We start from the raw sequence: 16,755 nt of genomic DNA on the forward strand, positions 1-16,755 counted from the left end.
ACCCTGTCTGACCAGTCCAGAAAACGAACAGTCAAGATGACTATATTGATATGTCAACAGTAACAAGTAAACATATAAAAACCTACTTCTACTTCTTAGTGAATATTGTAGTCATATCAATACCGGTAACAGGATGATAAAAACAATGTTCTCTGTAATAATTTGCTCAAATATCAAAAGCAGACTTCGTTAACATAAGTTATAGCACCCATCAGTCACAGAGTGCCCTGTGGCTGTCCGTCTGTTCTTTTCAGCGCTGAGGAGCTTACAGGGTCAAGTTCACAGGCAAAGCACCTCCATAGGAAAGCACATGTCTCTCAACAGAAATGGCTTAATCCAAACTTGCAGCAGCTACAAAGTGGTGAGCAACACTCACCAGCACATTGTGATCAGTACTACTGAGGCAATACTGGTGTAACACTGAAGATAAGCGGCCTTAAACATGAACCATACCATTTGCTCCCTTTTTCAAAAGCAAAATGTGAGTCATACCATATTGTCTCTATCTTCTAAATAGTTTCAGCACAACTGTTTGCCTCTTCGTTTGCAGTGACTGGGAATGGAAAGGTGGTGGGCACACATAAGTAAGCCTGCCCCGAACACAACAGAGGTCTTTGATGGGTCACAATAGCCCTCCTCCTGCTACAGCGCTTTGTTCAGCCTCTAAGGTTCTAGCGTGAGATTTTTAAGTGGGAAGAAGACACGAGACAGTGTCTGATGTTGGCACGAGACTGACCTTTGTAGGTGGCAGTTTTGCTTAGTCATGTTCTGGGGTCACTATCAGTATTGTTACTCACTGCTACTCGTTCATTCAAATCAGATTTTTTACACTCACGTGTCAAATGAACCCTCCGTATTTCTCTGATTGTGTAGCAGCACCAGAATTATCTTATTTGTTTGTCTTTTTTATTTTACTGGAGGTTAAATAAAATGTAAACACATTTAAAGCCACACATGAACATAAAATATAAACTTCACAGACACTCAATCTATAACACTAAACTGCAACTGTTGATGCTGTGTATCAATAAACTAGATAGAAAACCTGCCCAAAGTTTAGATAAATTTGAATTTAGGTAAAGTTTGGTGGCTGTCTATTGAACCCAAGTTCAATGGACAGGTGGCACCCTCTTGAGAGGTTTTCGCTATTCCGTTCAATGGGGTGACGTCGTGTTCTCTTTCTATATAGATGATTATAACCTCTGCAAAATCGTAACATAATTAACTCTAATTGCTACCTCATTTTGGTCTAGATACATAGGTACATTTGTGTGGAAAGGCTATGTAGACACAAATAACAGTATACATGAATAACAGGACTGAGACTGGACTACAACAGAAATAGCTTTGCAAACAAATATTAACACATAATATATTCGTGCATCACTATGAGTCTGCTAATAATACTTCCATGAAAACATGAATGTAAATTCAAAGTACCATCTGGGCCTCAACAGCTAGTACTGTTGTAAGAGCAATCTTTTCAAAATCGTGTTTTAGTTAGACATGAAGCTTTTGTGAAACTATTATAATGAGTCTTTTGGTTTGTGTTATCTTGCTCTGTCCACCAGGGACAGCTGAAAATGGCAAAACAAACTTGGTCAGAGACAACACTCCAAATGAAGCATCATGAGCCACACAGCTCAACTATGCACGCCTCTAGATGTAATTAATTAATAAGTAGCATATCTTCGGTACAGTTCTGATTAGGTTAAAAAGGACTGTGCAATGACCACAAATGTGGGCAACTTGTTAAAATGTCTGCACCACAAACAATTTTGATTCAGACCAATTGCTAACGCACACTGCTAACTTCTCCACTTTCCCTGCTTCTCAATGTAAACAAATCTCAAAACGTGCATCGTACATTCTATTTACTAGCTCTACATAAGTCAGTGCACAACACCTAACTAGCTACAGGGGAGGAATGGCTGCAATGAACAGTAAATGTTGTGCAAATGACAACAGTATACTCCACAAGACTGCTACATTGTCATGATTTCACAAATCCATTATATGTATTGAGGCTGTGGAGTCATGTTCGAAACGTGTTACTATGACAACTACAAACCCAAGCAAGGGATGCGAGGTGCATGGGGTCTGGTGGGAGACATGGCGATACCCCAGCATATAGAGAAGAGGGGGGTAAATAGCACCTGAATCATAATACTGCACTGACTTTTACAAGCCAAGAACAGTCATATGCATTTCCTATCTCAGGTGCAGTTAAGAGACATCTAAAGGCAAATGCAGAGCCTGTTACACTGCTACCCACATATTTTTATTTAATGGGAAAAGGTTTATGCTTTATCAGGTTCCATCAAATTATTGTTTTACAATTGTTGGGAGTACAAGTTATAATGTCCAATCTGCTGTTTTTGTTTTAAACTAATTTACATACATACTGTAGTTGCAGGTTATATGATTGCTTTTATGTTTCACACTTTTCCAATTTGAAAACTATTTCTCTGGCTTAAACTATATATTACTGTTGTAATACTACTTACTGTATTTGACAGCCTCTGTCTCAGTAAAACTCCACAAGTGAGTAAGGAACCCTAGATAAAAGAAAAATAGCCTGCTATTATTATATTGTGAGCTCCCTGGTCCAACAAAACTGTAACTAGACAAAGAAACTTCCAGCAACAAAGCAACATTTTGCGCTGCTGCAACAACAAATCAGGTCCAGACCTGTGAAAAAAATAACGAAAATAAATCTAACCCTGGTTAATAACAGAATTGAGCATGAAAGAAAAAAGGGAAAGAGGGGACGATTATTCAAACTTGTCAAACAGACCCAATGTGAACTGCTACTGTACGATTCTTTGTCGTAGTGTTGAGTGATGGGTAGTGGATGATGATGATGATGAGTTTATGTGTGAGTGTGTTCCAACTGTGGTTAAGTCCTTGCTTCTTTTTCCCACACACAGCCACAGCGGCAGCTGGATGTAGGGGTTAACCAAGCTTGGTGATGTGTAGTCCTCCGTCTATCCTTATTGTGTCGATAGACACCAAAGATTTTACTTTGTGATAAAAGTCAAAGAGCTGGTGTCCGTCAACAAATATTCGAAACCTCGTGTGCTCGCAGTGGATCTCAATCTGGAAGGAGGAGGGAGGGAGTGTGAGAGATGAATAGAATTAATATAGGATTAAATGAATACCGTAATACACATTCACAATTCATATGCATTCAGTTCGATTCCCGATCCGGTCGACCTTTGCTTCATGTCGCTCCCCATCTCTCCCCCCGTTTCCTGTCAGTCTACTGTCCTATCGAATAAAGGCATAAAAGCCCCAAAAAACGAAATCTTTAAGATCATTCAGGTTCTGACCGCTAAAAAGCAAAAAACTAAAATAAAAAAATAAAAAATAAAACTTGAATGCAACAGGACACAGATGTAGAGGAGGATGCATCCGCATGTGGTGAGAGAAGGGAATCGCCATATCTCAGTGCATCATGGATCAGAATCTAAGAGGCACTTGGTTTAATCCAGCACAGCCTTAATCTCTCATAACACCCCATCCCCAAGTCTGTGATACAATGATGACTGGGCTGACCATGCTTCAAAACCCAGCACACAAACAGACTGCCTGCCTGCCTGCCTGTCTGTCTGTATGTGTGTACAGTATGTGTACAGTACATACCATGTGTGGGTGGACAGGTGTGTACTGTGTACATGCTTGTGATGGCTAAGAACAGCATATCAGCCATCACTGTACATGGAGACTATTGTTCACTCTATTCTTAACCTCTGTTCTTTTTTCTTCACAAAGAATTTGACACACGTGTCAGGGGGTCAGACATCAGCATATCCTTTGTGTTGAGTGTCGAAAACGCTGCCTTTCAAAAATGGCAAATGACATTTGACATGTCCAACTTTGTGGTGTCAGCGAAAACAGGACAGAGAAAAATGTATGAAGAATTTGTTGGCAAAATGCTGTAGGTACTATCCATTTAAAAAGAAAAAGACTGTGTGTACATATATCCACTTTTGAAAATAAATATTTACATTTCAAAGAATGTTCCAGTCTGTACACACGTAACGATTTTGTCAAGCGATGACAACAAAGATATACTATATGTATTACCCTTTTAAATAGTGACATAATTGAAAGAGTATAGATTAAAAGCCACAAATTCAAATGTAGGATATCCCTTTCTGGGACAAAACCCTCTAGTATATTTATAGTCAACCAGCATGACAAATACCTCCTTTCATCTCTGAATTATTAGAGCATAATATGACTTCACAGAGCAGAAATTCCCTCAGGTATCATGCAAATTACACATCAGGCATACTGTACATGCTCTTGCCCCCAACACACACACACACACACACACACACACACACACACACACACACACACACACACACACACACGCGCGCGCGCACACACACACACACACACACACACACACACACACACACACACACACACACACACACCCCTCAGCACACACAGCTCGTAATGAAATGATTGTCTTATGACGCAAAAATAAGCTTACGGTTAGTAAACAAATGCTGTGTGGTTAATAACAGCTTTCTTTGAATGGCTTATAGTTCTGGGATGCAGGAGCATTTGCTCGTCCAGGCATTATGGATCTGAAACCTTGCGCTACAAAGTGCTAGTTGTGTTGTGTGTAATGCCGGTGAGTTAGAAACTGAAGCATAATATGTCAATGTTAACAACATGTGAATGAAGAAAAACACCCTAGTGGATAGTTGAAACCATCCTATAAATATGAGCTTCAATCCCCAGTGTGTTCAGCCATCTATTATATCCTGTGCAGTAGTTATTCCCTATGGATTACTCCTTAATCTGTAGTAGTAAGCCTTCTTTCTAAATGCTTGAAATGTAAACATGTAATGGAAATATTCCACTCTGGTGACCAGTAAGACTCCCTAATCGGGAGATAAGCGACCGTCAGGTCGCAGCGTGATTTTAGGGCAAAATGTGTAGGAGCAGTGTCCAAAAATGTGGTTCAAAAAATCTGCCTTATGGTGGCGCTATATGAGACATCCATATTGATGAGATGAGTGTAGACATACTGTGTACCGATTTGCGTGATTTTAGGGCAAAATCTGTAGGAGCAGAGTCCAAAAATGTGTTTGAAAAAATCGGCCTGATGGTGGCGCTATATGGGACAGATCCATGTTGATGACATGAGTGTAGACATAGTGTGTACCGATTTGTGTGATTTTAGGGCAAAATCTGTAGGAGCAGTGTCCAAAAATGTGTTTTGCAAGAATCTGCCTCATGGTGGCGCTAGAAGAGGGCCATGTGAGAAATGAGGGGTGGGGTCTCCGCGTTGCCTTGGCGGACGAATAGGTACCGGCCCCGGCTCTCCCGGACGCTCCTAGCCCGAGTTATGGCATTTTATGTGAGCTGCAGTGGAGGGGGTCCTCCACTGGGGGCGCCACCACTTTGGCATCCGTTCTGGACACACACATGAAGAACTCAGTAAAGAAGCACTGGCATGTCCTCTCCAGTGACCCGAATGTTGGACATGTTTTTAGAGAGACTCCTATTTTTGCGCACAAACGTGCGAAAAGTGTTAGAGACTCCCTAGTAAGGGCAGATGTATACGTCCCACCTAAACACTTTTTATCTGATTTAACTACTGGGAATTTTCCCTGCTACAACTGTGTTCACTGCAACGCGATGATCAGAAGTGATCATATCCTACATCCTCATTCAGGGAAGAAAATTAATGTAAAGAGTGTGATTACTTGCAAAACGAAGTTTGTGGTATACTTATTAAAATGCCCATGCGGCCTGTGCTATGTAGGAAAAACCAAAAGAGAACTTAAAATCAGGATATCAGAACATAAAAGTAATATTAGGAACAGTGATGTGAAATCGCCTGTAGCGAGGCATTTTAACTCGGTGGGACACAAAATCTGTGACTTAAGGTTCCAAGGTATAGAGGTGATTCTCCCTCTAAAAAGAGGAGGGGATCGTGATAAATTACTCCTTCAGAGAGAGGCATGGTGGATCCACACCCTCCAAACTGAGCATCCGAGTAAAGGGGCTCAATGAAGAGCTACTGTTGGGATGTTTTTTGTGAAATTTACAAGACTTGATGCTTGAAATTCTTAATTTCTAAAAAATACTGAATTTTGTGGACTTTCTGGTTTACGTAGTTCCTCTCTCTGAAGGAAGTGTGAGTAACACTTAAGTGTGTCTTTAAAGTTTTCTATTTTTCTATTTTTCGACCTGTATAGGTTTTTGAGTCAGTATGAGTCTGTCGTTATATTGGGGTCCCTGACCTGCACAGACAATGGTATTGGGTTGAAAACTTGTTTTTTAAAAATGGAATTAATGTTTTTCTTATTTCTTGTATATTTTTTCTCTTGTTTTTTCTCTTGTTTAATATGACCCCGTGGTATATTTAAAAACATGTATAAAGAAAGAAAATGTTGGGAACTACTTGTACATTGAAGAAAATGAAATTTGTTTCACTCGGACCGTTCTGTGTGTGACACCAAGGTCCCCTTTATAAGTGACACAATGTGTATATGTCTTCAGTTTACACGCTGAGGAAGGCCTGCTGGCCGAAACGTCCGTATGTTCTGACGGCTGCTGGGGGTGATACCCTTTAATAAACAAGAAGAATTCATTCTAAAGTGAGTGCTGGCGTCCTTGTTCTACGTTCAATATTTGCCTGAGCCGTGCACCCTAGACGAATGTTTATATGAACCACGTTGCTGACGAGTGCTCCTCTTCTCTCTTCCTAAAGTATCCGTTCTGGAGCACCAGGAGTCGGTGGTCCCCGGGAATTCCCCGTGAGCAGCCCCGTTGGGGTGGTCATTTGGTCATTTTTGCACATTTGGTCATTTTTTACATCTGGGGGTCCCCCAGATGATGGAGCTCCGGGGGTCCATGGAGGTTGTAGTTTGGCAGGCAAGGAGTGTGTGTGCAAAATTTGGCATGGATCGGGGCAACGGTTGCGGAGATATGAGCAGGGCAATAGTGTGACGTGTGAGGTGTGACAGACAGACTGACGGACGGACGGACGGACGGACGGACGGACGGACGGACGGACGGACGGACGGACTGACTGACTCACAGTTTGTGGAGGTTTTGATAGTAACTTTCAGCATCCCTGGCTGCTATCAATCTCTGCATTTAAACTTGCATTTTTGTTAACAATCATATTGTCTTTACTGCCAAACTTTATTAGTGTGTCTGCCCCCATGTAAAACAATAACCATTTCAGGGAAATCTGACAACATACTGTAAATGTAATCTAACATGTGATATAGTTAAATATGTCTAAATGTCTTCTGACTAGAGATTAACCGATTGCAAAATTCTTGGCCGATACCGATCCACCGGTTTTATGAAGGTCTGACCTGCCAAAACCGATTTTTCCGATACCGATTTCTTTAGCTAAGAACTAGAAAATAGGGTTGCTCCAATACCCTTTTTTTCAGGCCAAGTAGGCCTACAAGACATACTTCAATTTGAGTACCAATAAGCTAGAAGAACACTAATGCCAAATCAATCACAATAGTACAATATCCAAAATCACAGACAATATCCAGTCTAATATGACCGTCTGGACTAGCCAAGAGGAAAGCAGGTGACGCATGCTTTTTTTCCCCCTTCTTTTTGGAGACGACATTGACACAGGATTATGGAATATATCCTTACATTGCAAAGGTAATCAGCACCATCTGTACTCTGTAGGCTGCCACTAAGTAGACTGGCTGCTACTTGCTAATGTTTACTTTAGTCAGAGGACCAGAGCATCATACTCTCTGGTTTTGATACTGGCCGATTCCGATTTCCATCCATACTTCTGATCAAGTTATTGTGCTCCAACTTGGTTACTCACTGACATTTTGGAGAATGATACAAATACCTGACATGTAAATGGGAATACAAAAAATAACAAATAATTCAAAGTTCAAATAAATGCAGCAATATAAGATGGTATAACATGGTTTACCCTGAAGGGCTGATCAGGGATGAAGGGGAAGTAATCAGTGGAGGCCTCCTCCTGAGTCCATTTCCCTGAGACACGGGCGTTGCGCACAAACTGGCGACCAGCGAATCGTGCGGTAAGTTTCAGTGCCACGTCATGTAGAGGCTCCTCCTCCTTCTCTGTGCCACGCCCACACGTCAGGCTGACATCAAAGCTGAGTGAAGAAAGACCAAAATGATTGGGGGCAGTATTGGTAAATTGTTGTTGTCGGGTGGAAACCTTGTATGTCCAAAACCGCTCGTTTTGTATTTATCATTTGAAAAATTATTTAAAAAAGTAAAAATAGCTGATCTACAAGCACACAACGCCTGACACTGCAAGGCGTTGCTTTGTTTGGGCGATGAAGCAGGACTTTACTTTACGAAAAGAAAGAAAAAAAAACAATTTTTTTTTTTACTTGGAGATACAAGGTTTGTGCCCGACAGTATGATGGCATGCATACGATAAGATGCAGAACTGTGGTTCTTAATTGGTTTCACACTGGGAACTGCGTTTTACATTAACTACAAACTTAGAATTTAAAGAAAATTACAATATTCTTCTATGATCTTTGCCTATGAATCTGCCACAACAACTTGTGACCCACTTTTGGGTCCTGACCCACCTGCTGAGAAACATCAATAGGGAAATGAGCCATAGCTAGTCCAGGATAAGTCAAAAACATAATTTTCCTAGCGCTGTGTAAGAGCAAAGTGATTGCTGGTTAATTATGAACAATCCGTGTATAGGCAACTTTTGCTTAACCACTTAAGCACTACTGTGTATAACTTTGTTGTACAGCAATATTATATATTATAATGATATACCGGTATACAACAGTAATATAAAAAAAATAGCTGATCTACAAGTTTTTGTTTATAGATCTTTTTGACCTTATTGTAATAAACAAATGTGGGAAAAGGTTTGCTTTTTAAACACAAACATCCTGTGTGCATACAACACTGCAGGCAACAGGACATTTGGCACACAGCAGTTGGAACAGTCAGAACTAGGAGTTGATGAGGTCATGGAGGAGGTTTCTTCCAAGTTGGACCCAAAAGTTTCCATGTAGGGTGGTCAGGAGTCAGGACACACCCAAAACAAGTCTAGTTGACTGGGTCCTTTTGGGCTGTTGGCAAGAGGGAACGCCCTGCTTATGCAAAAAGCCAGTGCCACCATTCTTCTTCAACGCCCGCCTACGCATTGCTGTGCTGTGCTGCTCTGCCTGTCCCAGTCTCCCAGACAGTTCCAGCTGCAGCAGATGTGTTGTTGAACTCTGCCTAGGGGTTGACAGCTCTTCTACAATAGAGCTACTATACAATGGACCTGGGCTGATACATGAATAATTATTCATACAATCAGAAGGCACAATAGGCTTTTTGCATCATTTGTAGCCTACAAATAAAACAAAGCTGTTATTCTTTTCCCCCCAGGTCATAATGGCAGGCTTGCAGTGTAATGCTGTGAAAGGCGTATGCCTACCTGGCGGGCTCCAGGTCAACAATGCCCATGACAATGATCTTTTTCCCTGGCCGCATGCCTCCACGGATGCGTCCGCTGAATGGCACCGTCTAGCGGAATGCAAAAATTGGGCCATAACGCACAGACCGGGTTAATTAAGCATAGATCAAGCTGGGCTAAATATAAATACTGAATAACAAATCTGTATTCAATTCTTACCAGGAGACGCGAAATATCGTCCTTGTCGGGTGAGATAAGGCCAGCAGGGCCGAGGGAGTCGTTGAGATTCTCATCTTGCACATTCTCCTCCAAGACCAGTGAGAAAAGGGGACATTGAATGAACGTTATTTATTTATTAGTCAAGCACGACCTGGTCGGTCTACCCGGTACAGAATACGTGTGTTTATTAAACATTGTGGCCTGGCCTCACGTGTGGCACGATATAGCCTACTGAAGGTGGGATTTTACATTCATAGCCTACAGTAGATTGGCAAATACCCGCTCATGATGTTCGGAATAAGCACAACGCCTTCAACTGATAATTATCAATTATCCCAGCAGGTTCAAACCAGGCCGTTTCGTGCAGTGGCTCCACGTGTAAAACGCACACGCACAGCATCTACTCACTGAGTGATCGGCATTACAGTGTGTATATATTGATATATTCGACCACCAGAAACATAGCTAGCCTATTGAATTTCCTCCTCGCCCAGATGAAAGGGTACCGCGTCGGCTCGGCGTGCGCCCTGTCTGCCGTCTGTCTCGCATTTTCAACAATAAACCTTGCGCGCAACATTTGCACACACATACACAAAAACATTTACGCGCAAAACATTACCTACTATAAGACATCCAATTAAAACCCCGGCGGTTTTGTTCCAATAAATAAATAGAATACTCACTATTGCGTCCCTTTCCTCTGCCTGCACCGCCATCTTGAACAGAATACCATAGGATGCTTATCAGATGGGGCTGTCCTGCCGTGGAATGTGTCAGCGTCGTGGCACTGACAGGGGGCTCCTCCGCTCTTCCACGACGTTCAGATGTACAGTTGACAGTTGTACACAACACTGGCCTGCCGGCAAGCTCTCTCCCGTGTGCTGACGTGTGCTGATAATAATTACGGGGCTAAAAAGCTTAATGCCCGTCTGTCTGTAGGAGTTGCTAGACAGACACATCTTATACCCCCCATCCAGGCAATAAGGCAAAGCTGTTGTGTCCGTTTAAGCTTGATCTCTGCGGGGGTGCATCATAGTCCAGCCTTGACTCAACTATTTCAAAACGATTCAGCAGGTGGTCATCATTCTAATATTCAAAGTAAAGTAGTAAACCTACTTTAAAGCGATTAAGGTAGGCTACATACAGCATTCGGTAGCCTTAAGTGAACACTTCAGAAACTGAATTGCCATGCATTATAGGCAAAACTATTGGAAGTAAGTTCCAATAGTTTTGGCTAAACTATTTGGCGCGCACACACACACACACACACGCGCACGCACGCACACACACACACACACACACACACACACACACACACACACACACACACACACACACACACACACACACACACACACACACACACTCTCTCTCTCTCTCTCTCTCTCTCTCTCTCTCTCTCTCTCTCTCTCTCTCTCTCTCTCTCTGTAATTATCGTAGGCCTATATTGTTAGTACAGATCCATCTAAAAATAGAATATTGTGTAAAAAGCATGCAAATGGCATAACAACCCAAATCATAACTGACTGCAGAAACTTCCCACTGGACTTCAAGCAACTCTGACGTCAGAAGGTTGACATTTCTCTATTATAAATCCTTGTTTTGAGTGGTTTGTGTAATATTGTAATATTTTGAAATATGGACTTTTGATATTCATGAGAGCTCTGTAGGCCTATGCCATAAAAAAATCTAACTTTTAACAAAAAAGGTTTGGAATAATTCTCTGCATGTGCAATGTATCTATGAAAGTTTCAATAAATGTAACCTTTACACAATATTCTCAATATTCAATTTTTTAGATAGATCTTAAATAGACAAGCAACTGTTGCATCAACAAATTGGTTCTTAAAATGTTCAGATATCATTCTAGGCCTAATTCTGCTTCAGAATTTGGACTCCACTCAAAAGAACAGTTGAAAATTGTTCAAAGAAGTTGGAAGTGTAATTGATGCACAGTAGGCTACAACAAACTAACTGACTGACTGACTGACTGACTGACTGACTGACTGACTGACTGACTGACTGACTGATAAAACATAAATGTGCCTATTATCTATTACTCCTAACAACACTCATAGTTTTGTGAAGCTTTAAAAAAGCAGTGAGTTGGGCACGGGAGAAAATTATATTATTTTTGTTTCATCTAGCCATATTTTACTATTCTTCTGCATTTTATTTTCCTTTACTTTTTCCTCAAGATGAATTAACCTAATTCATCCATTCTTAATGACCAGACGTCTAGCCTATCACACTGGATGATTGATGGTGTCTGTCATGGGATAAGGAAATGTAACCGCACAGCATGAAGCACTGAGCAGCATGACACTTAGGCCTACCTGAGTCATTTACTGCATGGGTGGTTGCATTAGTTTAAGAAGTACAGTGGTTCTCGAGCTTTTCAGGCAGTGATCCCCAAAATAATCATATCTGACCCGGGGACCCTGACAAGCACTTGGAATTGAGTTTAGGCATAAAGTTTTGTTTGACTCGGTTTCAGATAACAGTTTGCATGCACAATGATGGAATCTATAAATCATATTCCATATGGATAAACAGTTTTCCCCAATCATAATAAAATACTCCACACAAGAAATGAGACCACACAGCGTAATTCCGTTTTGTGTTGAAGTTTAGTCAGAGTTCAAATTGTACAGCAAGTACAGTAGAGCATTTTTCACCCATAGTATCTCTGAGTACAAAGCATAATAATTTCACATTATGTCACCAGTCACCACCACTCCAGCAATAAGATGTCATGTGGGTACAATAATATATTATTGTTATAACCAATATAAGCACCAGGCAGGCAGTTAGAAGGAGAATGAGGAACTGAATATAGATTGGCCTCCCTTTTAGATGTAAAAAAAAAAAACTATAACCACATTTGAAGGAAGGTTGGAGTACTAGGGGAAACGCCAAGCACAACATGTTGAGCTAGAAGAGAGGAGATTTCTGCTCTTCTAGTGTGTGTGTGTGTGTGTGTGTGTGTGTGTGTGTGTGTGTGTGTGTGTGTGTGTGTGTGTGTGTGTGTGTGTGTGTGTGTGTGTGTGTGTGTGTGTGTGTGTGTGTGTGTGTGCTGTAGGGACCTCCAGGGAGAGAGAAGGAGGGGACTTCTACATGGAAGAGGAGGGCTGTGATTTTCCCTGGAGAGAGCAAGACATGAGAGAAAACAGTAACAGAGAGAGAGAGAGAATGTTTGCCTGTATATGTTGGTTTTGTCATGTCATGTCATGTCATGTCATGTCATGTCATGTCATGTCATGTCATGTCATGTCATGTCACACCAATACAAGTGGCCTAAATCAGCCATGTCAGTTAATTTAGGTAACATTTTAAATTTATCACAAGCAATATTTATATATTATATAATAATTATAAGGTTATGTAACTCTATGAATAAGGTACATTATCCGGTGCCTCCATCTAGTGGCTGCCAAGGAAATTACAGCTATTGCAGCATTACCATACCATTACTCTGTTCATCTGACAATACTAGTCTGTGCAAGCATGTATCTCTATCTAACCTAATGTTAAAGAATGTTTTAAATATGAGGAAAAAAATGATATAACTTTTTTGTAGAAACATCAAATTCCTATAGGCCTGAAACTATCCACTCAAAAGAACAGTTGAAAATTGTTCAAAGAAGTTGGAAGTGTAATTGATGCACAGTAGGCTACAACAAACTAACTGACTGACTGACTGACTGACTGACTGACTGACTGACTGACTGATAAAACATAAATGTGCCTATTATCTATTACTCCTAACAACACTCATAGTTTTGTGAAGCTTTAAAAAAGCAGTGAGTTGGGCACGGGAGAAAATTATATTATTTTTGTTTCATCTAGCCATATTTTACTATTCTTCTGCATTTTATTTTCCTTTACTTTTTCCTCAAGATGAATTAACCTAATTCATCCATTCTTAATGACCAGACGTCTAGCCTATCACACTGGATGATTGATGGTGTCTGTCATGGGATAAGGAAATGTAACCGCACAGCATGAAGCACTGAGCAGCATGACACTTAGGCCTACCTGAGTCATTTACTGCATGGGTGGTTGCATTAGTTTAAGAAGTACAGTGGTTCTCGAGCTTTTCAGGCAGTGATCCCCAAAATAATCATATCTGACCCGGGGACCCTGACAAGCACTTGGAATTGAGTTTAGGCATAAAGTTTTGTTTGACTCGGTTTCAGATAACAGTTTGCATGCACAATGATGGAATCTATAAATCATATTCCATATGGATAAACAGTTTTCCCCAATCATAATAAAATACTCCACACAAGAAATGAGACCACACAGCGTAATTCCGTTTTGTGTTGAAGTTTAGTCAGAGTTCAAATTGTACAGCAAGTACAGTAGAGCATTTTTCACCCATAGTATCTCTGAGTACAAAGCATAATAATTTCACATATAGTTGAGTGTACACAGCATAGAAGACTTTCATTGGCCAATAGAAAATAACAATGTAGAACATAACAATAGATATCAGATGTTTTCATGTTGTCGTGGGCCCAGTAAAGAGAAGGACAAGGCCAGATATGGATTGGCATTATCAATTCGTTATCCAGTGTCCTGGGCATTTTGACCTGATTGGCATCTCTCAGCGTCATTCTCCTGCGTTAGTTATTTGTTCAAAACATCATGGCATTGACTTTTAACACTGAAAATGATATCTATACCATATTAAACATTTTAATCTTATCACACAACATGGGGCGTTGTGACTATGTGAGCAGAGCTAGGCCTATAGCCAATGTTTGACCAGTTTTTATAGAACTATTTTGTTTGTTGATGAACTTTTGATGCAGTATAGGACTAATGGTCTGAGGTATTGAGGTATTACAATTGTTAAGGCATACTTCACGGTCAATCATGTGGGGGACCCCACTGGGGTCCCAACCCACAGGTTGAGAACCGCTGAGTTAGTAGACCGCTGGCCCTATATAGCCTACATGGATGCAGCCACAGGTTAAAACCAAAGCCATAGTCTAGCCTAGGCTATATGCACATTTTCGCATTTGTGGATTTAGGCTAGCTAGGCGATGTGAGAATAGAGAATGGTAATCCCCACAGGCGAATGCATTATAGGGCACCACTATCTCAAATGTAGAGATTGACCGAGTTCAGTGGCCATTAAGTGCGCATCTTCCATCACTGTACGGAGGAGCGCGCAGCGTCAGACGGCCGCCCCGTCCCCTCCGCAGCCATGGCGGCGGACGCAGTTGGTCATGATGCGACTACTGGAGCCCTTGAATGCACGGAGATGGACGAACGGGTAAGAGCAAAAAGGGTGGTTCTGGTCTGGAGTAGTGATGTCTGTGTTGATGCTGATGGGCTGAAAGATGCTGCTGCTGCAGCAAACGACGGGGATGCACTGCAGGCCGGTGCACGAGGATGCAGCAGTGCAGTAGAGAAGAACGTCCGATCTCTCTCTTTTTAAAAAAAAAACATTTCTCTATCACGAGGAAAGCAAGCTGAAATTCGGGCATTGTTTTTGACAGATTACAGATTTGCCGCAAGAACGCGCGCTTTATAGCCGTACACCGGTGCACGCACTGCAGCGTTTGATGAACCCTTCATCAATCATTGAAGAAAAGGAGAAGTGAAGTGTTTAAGCTTCATTATAGTTGCGCATACCGAACATAACAGATCTACAAGCTCACAAGTCACAACAGGTCACTCATAACTCAAACGCGAAGCGTTACGTGAGCCTGTAGATCGGCTCTGTTCGGTGCGAGCATAGGGTGCGAGACACAGCAACCGCTATCATCAGGCTGCAAGCAAATATAGGGTATGGTAGCGGTAGCCTATTATTCATGACAGCTTTTCAGTGGCGCTAGGGTGATCATTGGCACATAGCCTATATAGGTCTACACATACTGTAGATTATAAATAGCTCACAACTGTTTCACCGCTGGTAGCCTACTGTCATCCCAGTTCCCTCTTTTGCTGAATGCTGAATCGATTCTAGATTGTGAGCAGTCCTCGTTTCAGCGGCAGCAGTGAGTGACGCAAGTTGGCAACTTGGCAGGCGGTCAGTAGACACTGTCATTGGAGCAGACTTGCTCGGTTTACCTGTCAAGCGAGCAGTGGCATCAGTTCAGAAAAGGCTAAGGTATGGCAACATGACTGGCGCGCGTGCAAGACACCAGTCATGTTGCCATACCTTTGCAACAGGCACGATAAAAAGTACATTTTATTATTTCCCCCTGTAGCCAAGGTATGGCAGCTGCCATAGCTTGCCATACCCAATTGACGCCTCTTCAAGCGAGCGTTTACCATGTCAAGCAGCGCAAATAAGGATCGAAATGTATGTCAAGTCGGACGAGTGTAACTTCCGGTGCCAGTACTTTTTCTAAATTAAATGTGGGTTGATAATTAAAGGAGCACTTCAGCCATTTTCAGACGTAGGCCTATCTTTATACAGGCTAATTGGTCACTCACTCCGCACTAGTAATGCTCATTATACACGGGTCATTAATATGTCCGTACAAATGTGACAGTTGCAAAGACATGGCCTGGCCTTGACCAATGACCATGGCAAATCTTAGATTTTCTGTTTGACACACCATAGACCTAATGTTCTTATTTTTTATCATAAGACCCAGTTATGGAATGTCAAGTTTCCAGGTTCTCTTCAGAATATGTATGACAGTGACACTGATTTACGATGACATGGCATTTCTGAAACATTTCATTTAAGGACCCCCGGCCGTATAAAACCAAATGGACCTGTAGTTTTTATTGGTGATACCGTGTTTTTAATTGTTGCCAAGTATAAAGTATCAGTAGTATGTTACTGGTGAGCACGTTTCTGAACTGTCTACAGCAGGGGTCTTCAACAGGGGGTCCGGTACTCAGAGTTACTACAGGGGGTCCTCCAAATCTGTAAAAACTGTAGCCAAAAAATAGCAGATCTACAAGCTCACAACGGTGTTGTGAGCTTGTAGATCGGCTATTTACACCGGTTTGGTGTAGAGGGGAAAAAGAGCAGACTAAGTAGGCTACAGAGTAAAAGGTCAAATAATGCCGGCTCAAGTGCATGGTTAAATATCTGAAAACCAAAAATCCAAAACACTCTGATTGTGCTGTCA

General features: G+C 41.6%; 1 protein-coding gene across 1 annotated transcript; it reads right to left on the reverse strand.

The window, feature by feature from the left end:
- Positions 1-2,955: 2,955 nt before the first annotated feature.
- lgalslb (lectin, galactoside-binding-like b) lies at positions 2,956-10,368 on the reverse strand (the record flags this gene model as incomplete). The annotated part of the gene is made up of 5 exons (XM_080740156.1): positions 2,956-3,099; positions 7,958-8,147; positions 9,455-9,543; positions 9,653-9,736; positions 10,336-10,368. The coding sequence occupies 5 exons, from the start codon at positions 10,366-10,368 to the stop codon at positions 2,956-2,958; spliced, it is 540 nt and encodes a 179-aa protein (XP_080596282.1).
- Between the last annotated feature and the right edge of the window lie 6,387 nt (positions 10,369-16,755).

This window comes from Nannobrachium achirus, assembly GCF_963921795.1.
Source record: "Nannobrachium achirus genome assembly, chromosome: 13".
In the NCBI taxonomy this organism is placed as follows: Eukaryota; Metazoa; Chordata; class Actinopteri; order Myctophiformes; family Myctophidae; genus Nannobrachium; species Nannobrachium achirus.